Source organism: Silurus meridionalis, chromosome 13, assembly GCF_014805685.1.
Source record: "Silurus meridionalis isolate SWU-2019-XX chromosome 13, ASM1480568v1, whole genome shotgun sequence".
NCBI classification, from domain to species: Eukaryota; Metazoa; Chordata; class Actinopteri; order Siluriformes; family Siluridae; genus Silurus; species Silurus meridionalis.
In genome coordinates, this window is record NC_060896.1 from 11,179,322 (window position 1) to 11,197,295 (window position 17,974).

Sequence of the window (17,974 nt, forward strand, 5' to 3'; positions counted from 1 at the left end):
CACAGTAGGTGTTTATCTACACCTACACACACACACACCCACCAGTATGAAGAAATTCACATTTACCAAAAAAAATGTATAATCATTACTGGAAAATTATGTCTGGCATAAATGAAATCTTTTGCCATCATAAGTTACCAAAGGAAATGAAACACATTATGCTGGTTCCTTTTTTACCTTTTATTATAAATGTGTGGGTTTATCATGAAATCCTCCTATCGAGTAGTGCACAAAAGGCCACCTTTATAAATACTACCTTTTACAATCAAGTATAAAAGAAGGCCACAGAATTTCAGTTTCAAAGGAAACTTTAATAAAACAAACAAAAAAGAAAAAACAAATAAACACAACTAATACTAATCTACACCTCGGAGCAGGAGCGTCCATTTTGGCTGAATTTCAGAGCAGTAATATTCCACCTCCTGCCACATTTAGTGTTTAGTAGGTGTCGGGTTACAGGAACAGTTCAGTTTGCATCACAGCAGATTCATTCTGTTATTGGTGACACAGTGGACTTTGCCCCAATGCTGCTGTCTGGCCTGAATAAACCTCTTCGTGTGGATTAACATGGATCTGAAGGTCAAATGTAAGACTCTAGAATCAGGCTGGGATCTTGGCCAGTCAAGTAGAAACCCATATTATTGGTCCCAGTCATGTGATGTCACACAGCAGCAGTTCTGGCGAGGGTCACGTCCTCCCTTTGCGTGACTCAGATCTGTGAAGACTCCACGTAAAGCGATGAGCTCTTCAGCCTCGGGTGCTGAGATTCCTGCTTCAGCAGAGCACCGACCGCCTCCTCGATCTCAGACAGCCAAGCTTTCTGCGGCACACAAACGCACAATAATGCAATCGGTAAATTAAGAGACCTTTCCTGACCTACGCGGTGTTTGTCGGAGTGACATTTAGAACGGCTGGCGTCGGAGATGGCAGAGTGTGTAATTACATCAGGACGCCGTGTGGCTGCTCACCTTAACCGACTCGGCCGGGGCCTGCAGAATGAAGACGCCGATGCACTGCTGATAACGATTCTGGTGCATTATAATGAAAGAACAGGGAAGGCCAGAGGCTGGGAAGAGAACGAAAAAAAATCACATTCCACAACAGTTTCTTACTGTTCTGAAGCTGGTGTTGGATCTGTGATGATCGCAAATGTTGAGCTATTTTATGAGTTGCTCAGTAGCTCCTAGTTTTATAAACACAAATGACTAAAAATAACATTACTCATAATCTTACACTCCAGTGCTCATGTTAGTTCTCACTTTCCAGTGTTCTGTATTGTTTTAAAGATTTATAATAACATTCGATGTCACCCAAATGAGGATGGGTTCCCCTTTTGAATCTGGTTCCTCTCAAGGTTTCTTCCTCATAACATCTAAGGGAGTTTTTCCCTGACACAGTCGCCACGGCTGCTCATCAGGGATAAATACACATCGTTCACCTTCACTGTTAAATTCTGTAATTCTGCTTTGAGACAACGTCTGTTGTGAAAAGCGCTAAAGAAATAAACTTGACCTCACTTGACTTGTTCTTCTCTGCATGTCTACTGTATTCTATCACATTTCTAGGATCCAGAGAAACTTAGTGGGACAGGCTGGACTGTATTATGTTCTTCTTAAAGACATGAATAAACAGGGAAATATCTGCCGGTATAAAATAAACCTGTAGCGTTAAGCTGGTCTATGTTCCTGAGCTGCAGACGGTCCAGTGAGATGGGTTGATCCAGCACGGTGAAGCTGCAGCCCTCCTGCAGTAACTGCTCGAGCTCCTGACCACCCGCAGAACGCACAGGGTGCATCTCTCCAGCTACAGACTTCTACACAAAACACAGCACTACAACGATTGGTTGCGTTCTTCGATAAAACACCGAACTCTGACCCGTAACGTATCGGCTTTCAGAACCTGAATCTGAACAGTGTTTTAAAATGTTCTCAAATATCTAATAAAGTACATTTTCTGTTCTTAAATAGTGCTATCAGTGTTTAAGGGTTTCAACTTAAAAAAAAAAAAAAAAAAAAAAAAAAAAAAGAAGAAGAATATAAACTGAAATCACAGACAGCATTTAATCCTGCTTTAAGAATAACAAATGGTTGAATGTGAAATTGCTGAAACTCTGCACCTTTTTATTTCGTTTGACTTTGGTGATCAGGAGGAATTCATCAAACAGAAACAGGTGGATCTCAATCAGCTTTGAGTTCTCTGTCCGGACAGGAGGAAAAAATGTGATGAAGTTAAAAAGAGTACAAGAATGCTTTCTGGATCTGAACCTGAATGTGAATTCTGTACATGCACAGTTCAACCTCAAGGCTAAAAAAAAAAAATAATAATAAAAATAATTCGAGAATAAAAAAAAAAAACAAGACAAAAATATAAATGATAAATGTATATATACCTGGATGTCTGAGCTCGTTACTCACCTATAAGTGTGAGCTTCCCCTCATATCGGAGACTCCGGTGAGAGATCAGGTTTTCCAAAGTCACAGCTTTCAGCAAGTGTTTCAGATTCTGTGGGAAATTACAGCTGTGACTATACCACTCCAAATCCCACTATTCAAGGCCCAATGAAACCTCAGAGGTGTTTTGGAAGTGTGTGCAGCTGCCTGTCTCACATCTGCCCCACATACTAATTCCATTTTTCTGTCAGGCACACAGCTCGCAAATATTAAACCATGACTCCGTCCCATTCTGTCTTGTATTTTACATGTGCATGTGAGTGAAGCTTAAACTCCAGATTAAATTCCACTTTCCCAATAACATTCAAATCATTATCTCTTTGTAGAGTGGATTGTTTGCATGTGAGCGCTACTCTCTACATAGACATGGGAGACAAGAATCAAAACCAATCAGTTTGAAGCTGATAAAACTGAAGTGTACTGAAGCACAGTGGTGGACTGTAAGGAAGTAAATGTACTTTACTGAAGTATTTCCGTTCTAGGGGGTTTTTACTTCACTACAATTCAAAGTCAAATAACTTTTTACTCAACTACATTTTGTGAAATCAGTCGTTCCTTTGTATTTATGAGCGGAAAAAACTTAACTGGTCAAACACACAGCGAGCCACCGATCAGGGTAGAGCTCATGCTCTGTTTTGAGCTTGTTTTGATTGACGCTTGGTGTATCTACTTATCACCAACATACAGTGCAGCGTCAGTTCACCAGCAAGCAGAACATTTTGAGAGGAATAAATGATGGAAGAAACTCCAGACTCGAACTTTTGCCACAACACCTGTGGCCTCTGGATTTTTTTTTAAGTAGTTGAAAAAAAGGTTTTGGGGCTCATGATCATTTTAATAGATATCTATCAGTGTTTTACTTATTAATATCATTCTATTAATAGACTGGTGTGCATTCGAGTAACATTAGAGTCTTTTCATATGAACTGAGCTGATTAAGCAAAGAATCTTTGGACAAAAATAAGACATTATAGCCATCATAAATCCTATTACTTTGGATACTTAAGTACATTTTAAGGCAAATACTTTTGTACTTTGACTCAAGTGAAAGTTTAAAGGAAGCTCTTATTTACCAAGTACAGTGGAACCTCGGGTTACGAGCGCCCCTGGATACGTAAAATTCAGGTTAAGAGTCGCAATTCATAAAAAATGTTGCCTCTAGTTACGAGAATTTTTTTAGGATACGAGCGTTGCGCACGGAAAAATCGCAGGCAGGTTAGTTTTTTTACATATCGCCACGTGCTCTCGCTGCACTCTCGTGCAGCACATACACATCCGCTCGTCGCTCTAACAGTGTGGAATTACTGAACTTTAAATACTGTACGTATTCCAAAATTTGTATCGGGATACGAGCTTTTTAGGTTAAGAGTAATGTGATGGAACCAATTAAACTCGTAACCCGAGGTTCCACTGTATATCTCTACTTTAACTCGAGTACATGCTACTGCAGAAGTGGTACGTGTTATGAGGCTGTACACGGTTACATCCAAAACTGTCCAAACACCTTAACATTTACAATTCATTTAAATATAATTGCGATTTAATTAGTATAATGACTGGTTCTTATGTTACTGTAATCAGCTATTTTAATATTTAATATAATTAAGCACTTAAGTACTATTATGATTGTGTGTAATTATGCAGCAGAATAAACTTTAAACAAGAACCGAGTGCTTTCACAATGTCATTGAAAAGTTCGATGCATACGTCATTTATCTCATTTCAATACAAGCATTTATGAAGTGTAGGACTTTTGGCCTTGCAATTTGCACTTTAGTGCACTTAACCTGTGCTCGAATCTCATTTATTTGATCTATTTCCTGTACTTTTTGACGGATGCTCTTACTGGGATATCATCAGCATGTCTGTGTGGCTATATACTAGTTTATTTCCGCTGATGATTTTATAGAACTTGTGTTATCCTTCCAGACTTACACACATACAGTACATTTGAAATGACTGACATGGTGGATTTGGTTGGGATTAAAATCCCAGGCGAATTCTGTTGATAATAAATGACCCCAACAGCTGAAAGGGAATTGCTGGTAATTTTAAAAGACCAAGGCATTTAAATGGTTATATTCACCTCTGGAACGTGTGCCTTCTTGTCTGCTTCCCACACTGGGAGCCACACCAAGACTTCCTTGAGCTGCTTGACTTTCTGATAGTTATCCAACCACTTCACCTTGCCCTCCAGATCATCTAGAAAGAGATATATAGAGAAAAACAGAAAGAGAGAGAGAGAGAGAGAGAGAGAGAGAGAGATCAGCATGTATTCAGTTCAGCAACACAAAGATTCAGCAACAACAGGTTTTCCACCTGAGGTTTGTCCACACCTTCTAAACAAACATAACTCCTTTTGTTTTGCTTTCTAATGCAATACTTGTGTTCTTTCATTCCCTTGGTGACAAACAACTCCATTTTCATTATGCACTGAATTCTGTCTTTACCTCGGGAAAGAGCTCTTAATCATTCCATGATACAGACGTTGGAGATAATTAGCTTTCCACACCCATAAAGGTATAACCTATCATAGGCATATGCACAAAGTTACATTACAGTGATATACGTCACACCACACACCCACACCCTCAAATGTGAAGAAACACTACCAAAATATACCCTCTTTGACACTAGTATATAAAAGCTTTGACGTACATTTGCTAAAAACCTGCTAGTCTAGTTATAATTCACAGCACAAACTGCTCTACAGATCAGGACATGCTGGAAGAGAACATAACATAACAGTAAAATGTTTTAGTGACCCTAAATGCCTGGAGTTGAAAACAAATCTGAAGCCTGCCTACTGGTTGTGTGACAAAGTCAACAAACTAACACATTAGCCTAGCTTAACTGACTTAGCTTAGCTTAGCAGGGTTATTATACAAATAGGGAGCAAATGTAGCACTGAATTCTGAGACGATGCTTGAACATTAAAAGTAACATTATTCCAAGATGCAAACCTGGTAGTGTTTTTTCAGGTATTTGATTCTCTAAGCTAAGTGTTGCTGACACACAGCTCCAGTTTGTACTATTTGGGTTTCCTGAAAAGAAACTGAGTGAACGGGTGAACGGGAACAACTCGGTCCCATCACATTTATGGGTTTTGCTTTGAAGTTACGTCTCTTACTGCATGCTCCAAAGGCACCAGCCATGTTATGATGATAGATAACGAACTAGAATTGCGAGCAGACAATACTCTTTTACTGTGAATAATTTTTCCTTTTCCTTCCTTTCGCTGTACTCTAACCTGATCCGAGTTCTCTGCTGATAAACACGGCTTATCAGATGTGATAAACACACAGTAGCAAAATGAACCGCGACACGTGGTTCATATTACACCGTTAGAAAATAACATTAACCGGTAATGGAATATCCTGCATATTGCGTCTGTCCTGCTCAAACAAATCCAAATTTAAAATGACAATAAATAACACTGTTTTTACTTGTACATGTTTTGGCATCATTCAGAAAATACATTAGCATGTATTTTTAAAACTTGTGCAACCTTAAGGCAGCAGTTATACAGCAGGCAGGCAGTGTTGCTGCCCATAACGCTGCCCAATCAAGTCCCCTGTCCAATTCTGAGTTCAGATTACTGTCTCTGTGGAGTTCTTCCCATTTCCACATGGGTTTTCTCATTGTTCCCTTGTTTCCTCTTAAAAACATGCTGGTAGGTCAACTGACTACTCTGAAATGCCCGAAGAGGCATAAAAAAGTGTGCACATGATACTTTCAAAGGGCATTTAATGTATTCCTGTCCAGGATTATCCTGATTAGGATCAAATTCAAAAAACTCCTCTTTAATTAAAAAACAGGATTGTATTGTGCGTATTTTGAAAATTTTTAGTATTTAACATTAAGCTGAATATTTCCCAAAAAAATAATGTGTGTGCCATAATTAATATTTTTATGAAGTGATTTTTTTTTTTATGCCCTGTCAACAAAAAGAAAGGCTAAAAGTGTATATAATAGGGTATCTAATAGTTGGCTGTTGTATGTTTTCATTCTGTGGTTCAAGCATGGGAGTGACAGTTTGCTTAAAAAGCAATTTGAGTGCAACTATTATTCCCAGACATTAAGCCATTGCATTATCACCTGTTCATCATGGAAATATTCCATACAGTGATAGAATATTGATTTATCATGTATTCTGTGCTATAAATAAACCTACAGTATGGCCACTGCTGTTGAGTAATGGCTTGCAGGTTGCAGCTGTGCTAACTGATAAAGACACATATTTACATATGGCTCTGTCCACCAGCTCCACTATGCTCCGTAAGGCACCCTCCTCTGCCTCTGTGCAACTCCTCTTCTCCATGTTCTTCAGGATGAGAGGATAACGTGTAAACCTGTGTAAAGGAGTCACCAGCAGATCCCTCAGCTGCAGCCTACGACACTGTTCCTTCCTTTCGCACCACTGTGGAAGGGAGAGATTATTACTGTTCCTATTATTATTATATGGTGCTCTGCTGTATATATATATATATATATATATATATATATATATATATATATATATATATATATATATATATATATATATATATAAGAGTGCATCTGGAAAGTATTCATGTATATATACAACTTTCCCAGTATTCACGCATCACTTTTTCCACACTTGAATAACATCCTTATTCTAAAATGGATTGAAAATGGAAAAAAAAATCCACAAACAATACCCCATAATGACAACATTTTGTTTAAAATCTTTGCAAAATTATTAAAAATAAAAACAAAACAAAATCACATGTACATAAATATTCACAACATTTGCCGTGACACTCAAAATTGAGCTCAGGTGCATCCTGTTTCCAATGAACTTCCTTGAGATGTTTCCAAACTGGTTTGGAGTCCACCTGTGGTAAATTCAGTTGATTGGATATGATTTGGAAAGGTACACACCTGTCTATATGAGGTTCCACAGGGAACAGTGCGTGTCAGAGCACAAACCAAGCCATGAAGTCCAAGGAAATGTCTGTAGACCTCCAAGACAGGATTGTATCAAGGCACAAATCTGGGGAAAGTAACAGAAAGATTTCTGCAGCATTCAAGGTCCCAATAAGCACTGTGGTCTCCATCATCTGTAAATGGAAGAAGTTTGGAACCACCAGGACTCTTCCTAGAGCGCGCTGCCCGGCCAAAATGAGCGATTTGGGGAGAAGAGGGGAAGAAGTCAGAGAGGTGACCAAGAACCTGATGGTCACACGGAAAGAGCTCCTGCGATTTACTGTGGAGAGAGGAGAACCTTCCAGAAGAATCACCATCTCTGCAGCACTCCACCAAGCAGGCATGTATGGTAGAGAGGCCAGACAGAAGTCACTTCTCAGTAAAAGCCACATGACAGCTCACCTGGAGTTTGACAAAAGGCACCTGAAAGACTCTCAAATCATGAGAAACAAAGATTGAACTCTTTGGCCTGAATGCCAAGCATCATGTCTGGAGGAAATCAGGCACTGCTCATCACCTGGCCAATACCATCCCTACAGTAAAGCATGGTGGTGGCAGCAACATGCTGTGGGGATGTTTTTCAGTGGCAGGAACTGAGAGACTAGTCAGGATCGAGGAAAAGATGAATGCAGCAATGTACAAGGACATCCTTAATGAAAACCTGCTCCAAAGCACTCTGGACCTCAGACTGGGGCGACGCTTCATCTTCCAACAGGACAATGACACTAAGCACACAGATATGATGCCACGGGACTCTTTGAATGTCCTTGAGTGGCCCAGCCAGAGCCCAGACTTGAACCCGATTGAACATCTCTGGAGAGATCTGAAAGTGGCTGTGCACCAACACTCCCTATACAACCTGATAGAGTTCGGAGTTCTGCAAAGACGAATAGGAGAAATTGCCCAAAAGTAGGTGTGCCAAGCTTGTAGCAACATACACAAAAAAACTTGAGGCTGTAATGGTGCCAAGGATGCTTCAACAAAGTATTGAGCAACAGCTGTGAATACTTATGTGCAAACTTCTTTCACATTGTCATTTTGGGGTATTGTTTGTAGAATTTTGAGAAAAAAAAATGAATTTAGTTCATTTTGGAATAAGACTGTGTGTATATATATATATATATATATATATATATATATATATATATATATATATATATATATATATATATACAGTCTTATTCCAAAATGAACTAAATTAAAATAAACTACATTACAAACTACACTAATTTTTTGTTTTACTGATGTGCCTCGTTTGAAGTCTCATATCAAGCGCACAAATCCGCCATTATGCACACATCCGGCAATTAAATCCGTCTGTGTGGAAACATATCAAAAGTTCCAATTGGTGTCCAGATGATTGACATAATTTTAAGGTACATTTAGAACTGATAAAAATGTGTGATTAAGTTGCGAATAATCACGCAGTTAAATATTTTAATCGATTGACAGCCCTAATATATACCAACTTTTTAAACACCTGTCACCACCCTGTCAGAGAACACTGTAACAGCTAATAGGACATGAGCTGATTCCATTGGAGCATTACAATTTCACACCTGAATGTATTTAAAACTATACCTGTCCCAATAATTGCAATTTTTGGAGTATCTCCTGTTGATGGTCTATATAATAAGCGGCATGTCGATATTATTGCTTTTGCCTAAGTTTACATAACTTTATTCATTTTTATGGATTTTGTAAAAAATGAAAAAAAAAACAGGTTGTGTTATGTTTCACATAAACCATGTATATTTTGTATATTTTTTTCCAATAACCTGCTTAATAAAGAGGAAAATGAAAGAAAAAAACTCTACTAGTATAACACACCTTCACATAAGAGCTGACGTCCTCTCTGGTCTTCAAGGTGTCTAAATATAGAATGGCTTTGCTGTAGTTCAGACAGTATTTTTGCAGACAGTGACATATGCTCTCACTAAAAGCCTGAAAAGTTAAGTACAAGGGTCTGAGAAAACATGTTCTTCAGGTATAAATACATTAAGTAAGCATGCACAAATATTAAATATAGACTTAGACAGATAGATGATATATAAATTAGAAGTTTAATCTGACTGAGATACAGCCAAAAGCAAGCATTCTTGTGCACACATATGTAAATGCAATGTATACACACTGTACAATGTATACACACATGCATACATACACGGGCTAACACGACATCGGTAATGCCTTACCTTGTTGAGAATGGCCAGCAGGGCCTGTGTTGTATTGGTTTCTGAAGTGTCTGGTGCGGCCCACAAATCTTTAACCACACGCAGTAGACTGGTCAAGAAGCCAAAACTAACCTGCAGCCAACACATACAACACACTATGAAACGTACAATTCAACTAAACTTTAACTTTTTGCAAGACTATTAAGAGACAATTAGTAGTAAAGTGTAAAAAATATGCATTTTGTGTATATATATATATATATATATATATATATATATATATATATATATATATATATATATACATATATATATACACACAAATATATTCTGTGAGGGCCATTTCAATATTTTTGAATTGCCATAAACAAAATTGCAAAACTGCTGTTTAATTATTATATTTTTATAACATAACAATAGAGAAACCAGATCCCAGACTCTGGAAACAGAACAACACAATTTCTTTTTAACTATCCAACTGTATGTACTAGCAAGTGAGATAACAGATGCTGTACTTATAGCCTAATTATACATTCCCCAATTTCTGCTGATGAGATGTGGGCTAGTCGAGGTGGATGAAACCAGATAATCAGGAAGCAATAAATGCAGGCGGATGGTAAAAAAGCAATCAAATTTTCATTCTTAGCTTTAATTGTACTTTTCTTTGACTTTGATGTGGTTTGTATTGAATGTACTACAAGTAACCAGGTTCTTATTTAGCTGTTACAAAACCCTGAGGTGGCAAAAAGCCCTAAACCGCTGTTTTGTCTGTAACTTTGCCACCTATCTGTATATGTACTTTTATATGTTTTGTACCAGGCACAGCTCATTGAGATTGGCAAAGAGTGCCCAGGAGTCAATATCTTGTAGACACTCCCTTATCTGCAGCTCTGTCAGAGTGGACAGAAATACCTGCACACAAACCAGAGGAAAAACTATTTAGAAAGAACAGAAGGTAACATATATGATTGTGGTTCTACAAGGACGACGCAAGAGATTTTCGGTTTGAAAAAAATACAATACTGCGAGATTGAGCACATGCATGTAGCTTAAAAAACATTCCCCACAATGTCACGCTCATCCTTGCCATACACCCTCCACTCAATCAAACAAAAAGCAGCCTTTTACACTTTTCATGATGACCCAGAAACAAACAACCCCAGTGAAGTCAGCAAAGCAACAATTACCGAGCCGAATAATAGGTTTACATTATGAAACAAAAAAATCATAAGCGTATTAATATTTTAAACAATATCCTATTAGTGTGTATACCTCTTTCAGCACCATTAACTGGTCTAGGAAGTACACACACTCGCTAGTGAAGAGCTCCCAGAGGGCCTCCTGTCTTTTGTGTGCTTTTGGCTCTTCTTCTGCCCTCAGCTCAGGCTGACTTCTTAGAAATTCCTCCAAAGTCAAATCCTGGGGAAAATTAAAATAAATAACCATGACCTTCCCAGAGATTTTTACACATATGCTAATATGAATGACAAGATTTAATGACTTCATATTGGACAGATTGACACAGTAGAGATAGTTACAGATTCTATCAATTCTAATCAAACTAATGCTGTGCTTTAAATGTACTCCTGAACACGTCATGTAAACCAGAAAAAATAATCTATGCGAAATAATAAACTGTACAATTGAACTATTCCATTACTAAACATTAGCTACATATTCGATATTTGTATTTGAGTATAAAAAAACCCAAACTTACTCCCATACTTAAATGAATACCCATTTTATATTATTTAAATTCTATAGTCAATCAACCAAAACTATAACTCTGCTGTTTACCTTGTACTGCTGGAAATGTGTATTTCTCCACTCCTGGATCTGAATGGCTGTTAAACATTTTTCAATGTCCGCCGCTACACGTGTCCTGCCTTTATTCTAAAGAAAAAACAAAACGATCAATTACTATGCTGCCCACAACAACAATCATAATACAGATTGCACACATCCAAAAACATGAGGTGTATTGAGGAGTGAAAATGGTTATTCCTCTAAAACACCACATTGATCAACTCAATGTTCACTTTCTTCTTCTTATTTTTTTTTTTAGAATGTGTTCACAGTCAAGGCACTTCTCTGTATTGTAGAGGGGTGCCTGTCTCACGTGTACATGCACATGGCTTGAGGCTAACCCTTCTGACAGGGAGGCAAGGGCAACGGGGTTCTTTTGTCTCGCCTTTCAGTGTACTAGCCAATCAGATTTCACCATGGTCATGTGACAACCAAGGTGACTTTATGTGCTGATCGACTTGACAGTGAAACACGACCAGTAATTTACCTGGTGCAGCTTAAAAAAGTCATGTCCTGCATTCACCATTTAGTTCTCACACTGGTATTACTGAGAAAAGCTCAAACAGGCAAACAAGATTCAGTGATTAAATGCAAAAAAAAAAGTAGTCAGATCATTTGTAGCAGCTTTTGTTATATTTACTATAAGTTATCCAGGGACAAACGCAAGTCTGTATAATGCTGCGGCTTTTCCGACTTTGTGTTTAGTTCTTATTTTAGTTCGGTTTTGCATATGATTATTTACATGTTGGTAACTTGACAGATATAGAGTGAAAGGAGGACATGTAAATCTGCTTTAACTTGAAATAGGGCAGGGAACAATGTCTACTTGACCTTAGCTGTGTGTGGAAAAAAGCACAGCATTTGAGAGAGCACAGTTACAAAACGCTTAGTTTTTAATGCGTGAAATGTTCTTCACCTACCATAGTGCGTTTTGAGAAAGGCCACTTTGATTTCTTCGTATCTATACATCCCGACGAAAAAAAAAAGGTTTTAGACACACTACCAATATACAGAGAAAACTATACATAATACCATGCATTCAGATGTATAACACTGAAACATGTAGAACATTTTTATATTAGGATTAAAAACAATTAGATGGATCAGCCTCATAGTTTGGGTTGGTTGAAACAATTTGTGAAGGCTTATGATGATAAATGGTGGAATGATGAACCTGAAAAAGTGGAGCGGTTCAAAATATCGACAGCACCATTAGTAACAAAAAGATCACCAGGAGATACATCCAATCCAGGAAGAGTGACTACTACAGAGCTCCGCCTTCTTTCCTGCAGTCTGCTGAACACAAAGCAAATGCATGGGAAACAGGTTAACGGAGGTAAATGTTACACAGGAGTGGAGAACATTTCAGTCCTATGGCGTGCTGTTCATTCAAAGTATGACATATGATCTGGCTATATGCTAAACGACAGGTTCTTACATAATCCTTGTGGCTTTCCTTTCTGTGTTAACATAATCTATGTGGGTTTTTTTACAGTATGATTAAATCAGCAGAAAAAACATGATCATAAATGAAATTACAGATGACCAGGAGTTATGGTTTAGTATTAGGATACCAAACAATAATTTGGGTAATAAAAAGTATATAAAAAAAAGAAAAATAAATAATTGAACTGCGACAATTATACTCTTCGCTCCACCAATCGGCACGCAGGAAGGCTGCTTTCAGATATCAGGTGCTATAAATGATAAAAGCAGAGGGGAGTGGAGAGAGACATCTGTGCCACATGCAGTTTGCATGTGAAATAGCATTGATTTATAATTAACTGTAAATTAACTTTGAAATGTAATCATAATTGCAATCACAGTTGCAAAAATGAAGACAGGCTTCACGAGTTTTGACACAGGAAAAACAGTTACCTACAAGCCTAAAGTAAACAAAGTGGGGTTTTGGTTAAAAGCTCCTCAGCATAAAGCTGTCTAACCGAAAGTGAAATTATGGTTCTTCTTGTGCAGATGCTTTGCCAAGTTGCATAACTGGAGGGTTTCTTTATCTCATTTAGCATTTTGCTTAATCTTAATTTAAACTAATCAGCAGGGTAATTAATTTTTTTTATATAAACTGTAACATCAAAGGTGTCATAGTTCTATACTGTATAATCGAATAATATGAAGTGTATTGAGTTTGGATTTGGACTGTAATTAATATAAACAGTCTGCTACCTCACTTTCCATGAACAGTTCTACATTTAAACGCACATTCAGCACATCTCAACAATGATAAAACTATAATGAATGGACATTCGTTTCCACCCAGATGAGGACGGGTTCCCTTTCAAATCTGGTGAGTGTTGTCACAGTCACCACTGTCGTGCTTATTAGTGATTAACTTATTGGGATTTAATTTATCAATCAAAACTGTATAACCTCTTTATCTCTGTATAGCTGCTTTGGGACAATGTCCTTTGTTAAAAGCACTATACGAATAAATCTTGGATTCTGATCGAATTGAAATTATAAAAAAAATATATATATATATCTATATTTAGCTTCAAGGAAATAATAAAATCATGTGATTCAATTTAGTTGTAAATATGATGTCAGCCTTTATTACAACATTGTACAGCTCTTCCGTCCTTTTATTAACAAGGTTATCAGGTTAGAGTGGTTCATGAAAACAAACTCGTAACTTTAGTTTTCTGTGTTTATATAATACATGCCGCTGTTTTTCACACATCGAGTTAAACAATACAAAATAAGTGGAGAGTGTTCATTTCTTGTGAAACCAGTTAAGAGGCAAGATGGTAGAAGCAACACTTTGATTTGGATCATATGCAGGTAAAATTCTATGATGTAAACATTCACTGGGGGAAAGAAATCATTACGGCAGATGAGAGGCGCAAGAGCTTTAGCCGGACTCAGGTTCTGTCTCTTTTGATCCTACACTGATTGTATTTCATCTGCATTATTCTCAAGTCATCACAGTTCCACATTGGCCTGTGCTATACAATGGCAGAAAACCTCAGGCATTAAAACCTTAAATACATTTGACAGCAACTTGAAAGGCTGGTTTTTGAGTTCCACCCTTCATGTTGTGACTGTCCTCTCATGAAAAAGCCTAAATGCTGGTGGCCAAGTGTGCTGCTGTGTATATCCACATGACATTTTAGGCATTTTGAAGCAAAATAAAAACAGTGCTCAACATTATTTGTGGTCAAAATATATTCAAATTCAAATGTGCAAATAACCCAATGGAACAACATGTACAAAGAGAACTAAAATCATGGTGATGTCAACTTAGACAACTCTTATCAGTGTTTATCAGCACCTGACTGTAATGATACTGTAATAATAAACAAAACTGCCATAGATGCAGTCGCTGTAATACACTTTTACCTTTTAGCAATGACATCCAAGGCAGAGCACCTGCTTTGATGGACCTTTCGAAAAACACATTTTCTGCTTCTAAATGTTTAAGCTTTGGCTTCTTGTAACATTATAAAAAACTGAGTTGATGCTAGTGGTGATCAGCTAATTCGCATTTTTCTCTACTACACACAAAGATTAGAGTTAAACGACCTAACAAGGAAATCATTGGTCGATGTGCCCTGGTCCGGTTATAAATATGGCACTTTGAACTAGCTCATGAAACGAAAACAGGTCATCGCTAATTCTATCACAAAACACATCCATAATGCAATTCGCATCTCAATGAGGCCGAGTCTAAGTATCAAGTCCCAGATCACAGTGCCTCCACAAAGAATTGGGCTTTGTCCTTGCACCTCTGCCAAATAATGATGCCCTCAGACTCAAGTTCTCTCATCCATTGCTTGTCCTAGAACAAGTTCTGTTATCGAACTGTGCCACACCATAATTACTGCCTCTATAGCTGCCCGATTACCGCTCATTAAAAAGAAGCTCTTCGTCCAACAGGCAAGATATACAGATCTACTGAGGGAAAACAGCAATAATGAGTGTCTGTATTCCAAACAAAAGCGTAGGACTAGAATGCCTCAGCATTCTGAGTTCATTTGCCTCAAACAAAAGTGGGATCACAGTAAACAATGGGTTTCCAATGGCCAGCTCCATTAGTGCTGCTCCATACTGTCTGCTCTTAGATGGGAAATGTTCTATTTGGCTAGGTTAGCATGTTTCCACTTAAACAAATTTGTTAATAAAACAGGACCTCAAATTAGTGAGGAAATGAGGAAAAAGAAAATTAAAAGTTCTATGTGGTGCAAATGTAAATCTAGGGGCAGAGTTCATGCAAATTGCTAAAGATAGTGGGGCTGTATACCTACCTTTTATGACTTGGCTCTTTCACCTGCAGTGAAAAACATATAAAGTTAGCACAGGCAGTAAACAAGAAAGTTACTACTGTACAATCATTTTACATTGATTCTGGCTGAAGCCTAGCAAAACATGTCAGTGCACATTAATAAGATATGCGTGTCAGAAGCAATGTTTTTCATTTTAAAGTTCCTTTAAAGCCCCTGAACCTGCCAAGAAGTTCTGCCTATAAAGGATGCGTCTGAGTGAATACATAAATTGAAGGAATGGGTTTTCCCTTTCATTCTTTTGTATGCCCACTGACCCCGCCATTATTCAGGGCTTGTGGACTGTGGGGAGTCGGGGCCCATCAGAGAAGCCTCCCTGAGGGGGTCTGGGGACATGGGTTCACTCGAAGCTGTCGGCACATGTATATACTGATTCACTGCAGTCAAAAGAGCTCATTGTGAGGAGCCGCCACAGGAGGCTGAGCCGAATGAGCATGGAGACTTCAATTGGAAGGAATGCAAAGGTTCTCTGTGTGATATATTGCGCAACAATAAAAAGAAATCACACTTGTGACCCCCCCAGATTAACTGTGACCGATTTTGATGAGTAAATTCTATTTAAATGACCGTTATCGCTGTGTTATGTAAACTACGGGCCAACATTCCTCCATCCAAAGTTGATATACAGTAAACTCAGCTTAGCAAAACTAAATTAACCAACATGGGGGTATTATTTGTACCTTACCTCTCCAGTATCACCCTCAGTATTAGCACTTTCATTCAAATTCATAAACTCCTGCTTCACGTGAAGGCCAGTGCTGCTGATCGTCTTTGATCTATAAGATCTGACTTTCCCAGGAGTCACCAAGTCATTGGAGAGACCATTGTGATCACTGTCCCCATTAGACTGGTTCACAATGGTAGCAAGAGGAGATTTTTGACGATGTACAGGTGACAGAGGGCTCCTGGGTGAGGACGACTCAGTCGCATCAGGTTCCTCCTGAGTGCTGTCTATCCTCACTGCTTCACGGCAAGGAACCCTGGTGCTCCTCATTCTCCTCAGAGTGGGAGAAGTAGAGATGCGAGCAGGCGCCTGTCTGTCAAACTGAAAAAGAGGTGTGGGCATGGTGTCCACCTCATTCAACGAGCCACATCTCAGTCTAGACGACGTCCGGGACAGCTCAATCCGCATCGGGAACAGATTAGAAGTTTGGGTCTCTTTGTCCACGACTGGCTCGTGAGATGTTTGGGTGTGGGCATCCGCAGTTTTTGCCATGTCCTTATCGTGCCATTCGATGTAGGTCCAGTCCAGGGTTTTGCCCACATGCTTCCTGTTTTCCTTTAAATGCTCTTGATTTATGTCAGTCATCTTATGCAAAGCAGCATGGTCTCACCAAAGAGCTGAAAGTAAAGACCTTGCTCTGGTTCACTTTGGAGCCATGTTAGAGAAAAGGAACATCTGGGGAAAAATAAAGAAAGGTAAAAAAGATTGGAAACTAACGTTAAATCTATAAAGCTCTATTAATACAGGAGACCTGTTTAATGCGTACATGAGCAGCTTGTGCCAAAATGGCTTTAGTTAAATGTCACATTGTGGAAGGTTTTGGATAACTGGCTATAAACCTGGTTTGAACTTGTGCACCTGATCCTAAGACCTCACTTACTGTCCAACACATCTGCATTAAAATGGTCAAATTGTTCCAGCTGTTTTAAAACAATGATCTACACTGCACCTGTTGCGTTATTGTGCACAAAGTCATGGAGTCACTAGTCTTTAAGGACATGATGTTAAAACGCATAAAAGGAATTAAACATATCTATTACTAAGTAACAAAAATGTAAAAATCCTAGTTACTTACGTTTTATTTCAGTTCTCAGTCCTGTCCATGAGGGGATGCGTGTATCTGTGTGTGTTTATAAAAACACTCCCGCAATGTTTCCTCTCAGTAAATAAAACAAAGGTCTGAAACAGGTAACTTTCAGCTACCATGAAATTGTTGAAACAATTTTTTTTTTCAAAAAGAGTTTGTAGTTTTAAAAGTCCTGCACAAAAACAAAATACTCCCGACGCAATTGCCGTCCGTTTGCGCACAATAGACAGAAACCCCGGTTGCCTTGTTGACTATATGAGGAAAGTCCGAGTGGGCGGAGCGAGTCGAGATGCACACTACCCTACTACATAGTACACACAAGTGATACAAGTCTGATCAAAAATAGTATACACTCTGTAGTAAGCTAGTGTGATTGTTCCTACTCAGTCGCGTGTGGATGTAGTGCGGGATTATAACTTACACACATTACACACAGGATCATATTCCCTTTGTATCGTGACCTTAACAAATGTGACTATCCCAAAATT

General features: G+C 38.4%; 1 protein-coding gene across 2 annotated transcripts; it reads right to left on the reverse strand.

Annotated features, from left to right (window-relative positions):
• Positions 1-160: 160 nt before the first annotated feature.
• Positions 161-17,750, reverse strand: plekhg7 (pleckstrin homology domain containing, family G (with RhoGef domain) member 7). 2 transcript variants are annotated; one of them, XM_046865130.1, is made up of 17 exons: positions 17,475-17,750; positions 16,361-17,074; positions 15,640-15,662; positions 12,555-12,673; positions 12,301-12,341; positions 11,372-11,467; positions 10,847-10,993; positions 10,391-10,486; positions 9,596-9,706; positions 9,231-9,344; positions 6,696-6,870; positions 4,537-4,652; positions 2,415-2,502; positions 2,117-2,196; positions 1,660-1,813; positions 969-1,066; positions 161-820 (listed from the first exon to the last, which is right to left on the reverse strand). In XM_046865130.1, the coding sequence occupies exons 2-17, from the start codon at positions 16,982-16,984 to the stop codon at positions 710-712; spliced, it is 2,193 nt and encodes a 730-aa protein (XP_046721086.1). In that variant the 5' UTR covers positions 16,985-17,074; positions 17,475-17,750; the 3' UTR covers positions 161-709. The 2 variants fall into 2 exon arrangements, with proteins under 2 accessions (XP_046721086.1, XP_046721085.1); XM_046865129.1 differs by having other exon boundaries at positions 12,555-12,676.
• Positions 17,751-17,974: the final 224 nt, after the last annotated feature.

Coding starts and splice junctions, on each gene's coding strand:
- plekhg7 (XM_046865129.1), bottom strand. CDS start 16,984: ATGACTGACATAAATCAAGAGCATTTAAAGGAAAACAGGAAGCATGTG. Junction 11,468..12,300: donor CTTTCTCAAAACGCACTATG/GTAGGTGAAGAA, acceptor TTTTTTCTTTAG/AATAAAGGCAGGACACGTGT. Junction 9,707..10,390: donor ATCTCAATGAGCTGTGCCTG/GTACAAAACATA, acceptor TGTTGGCTGCAG/GTTAGTTTTGGCTTCTTGAC.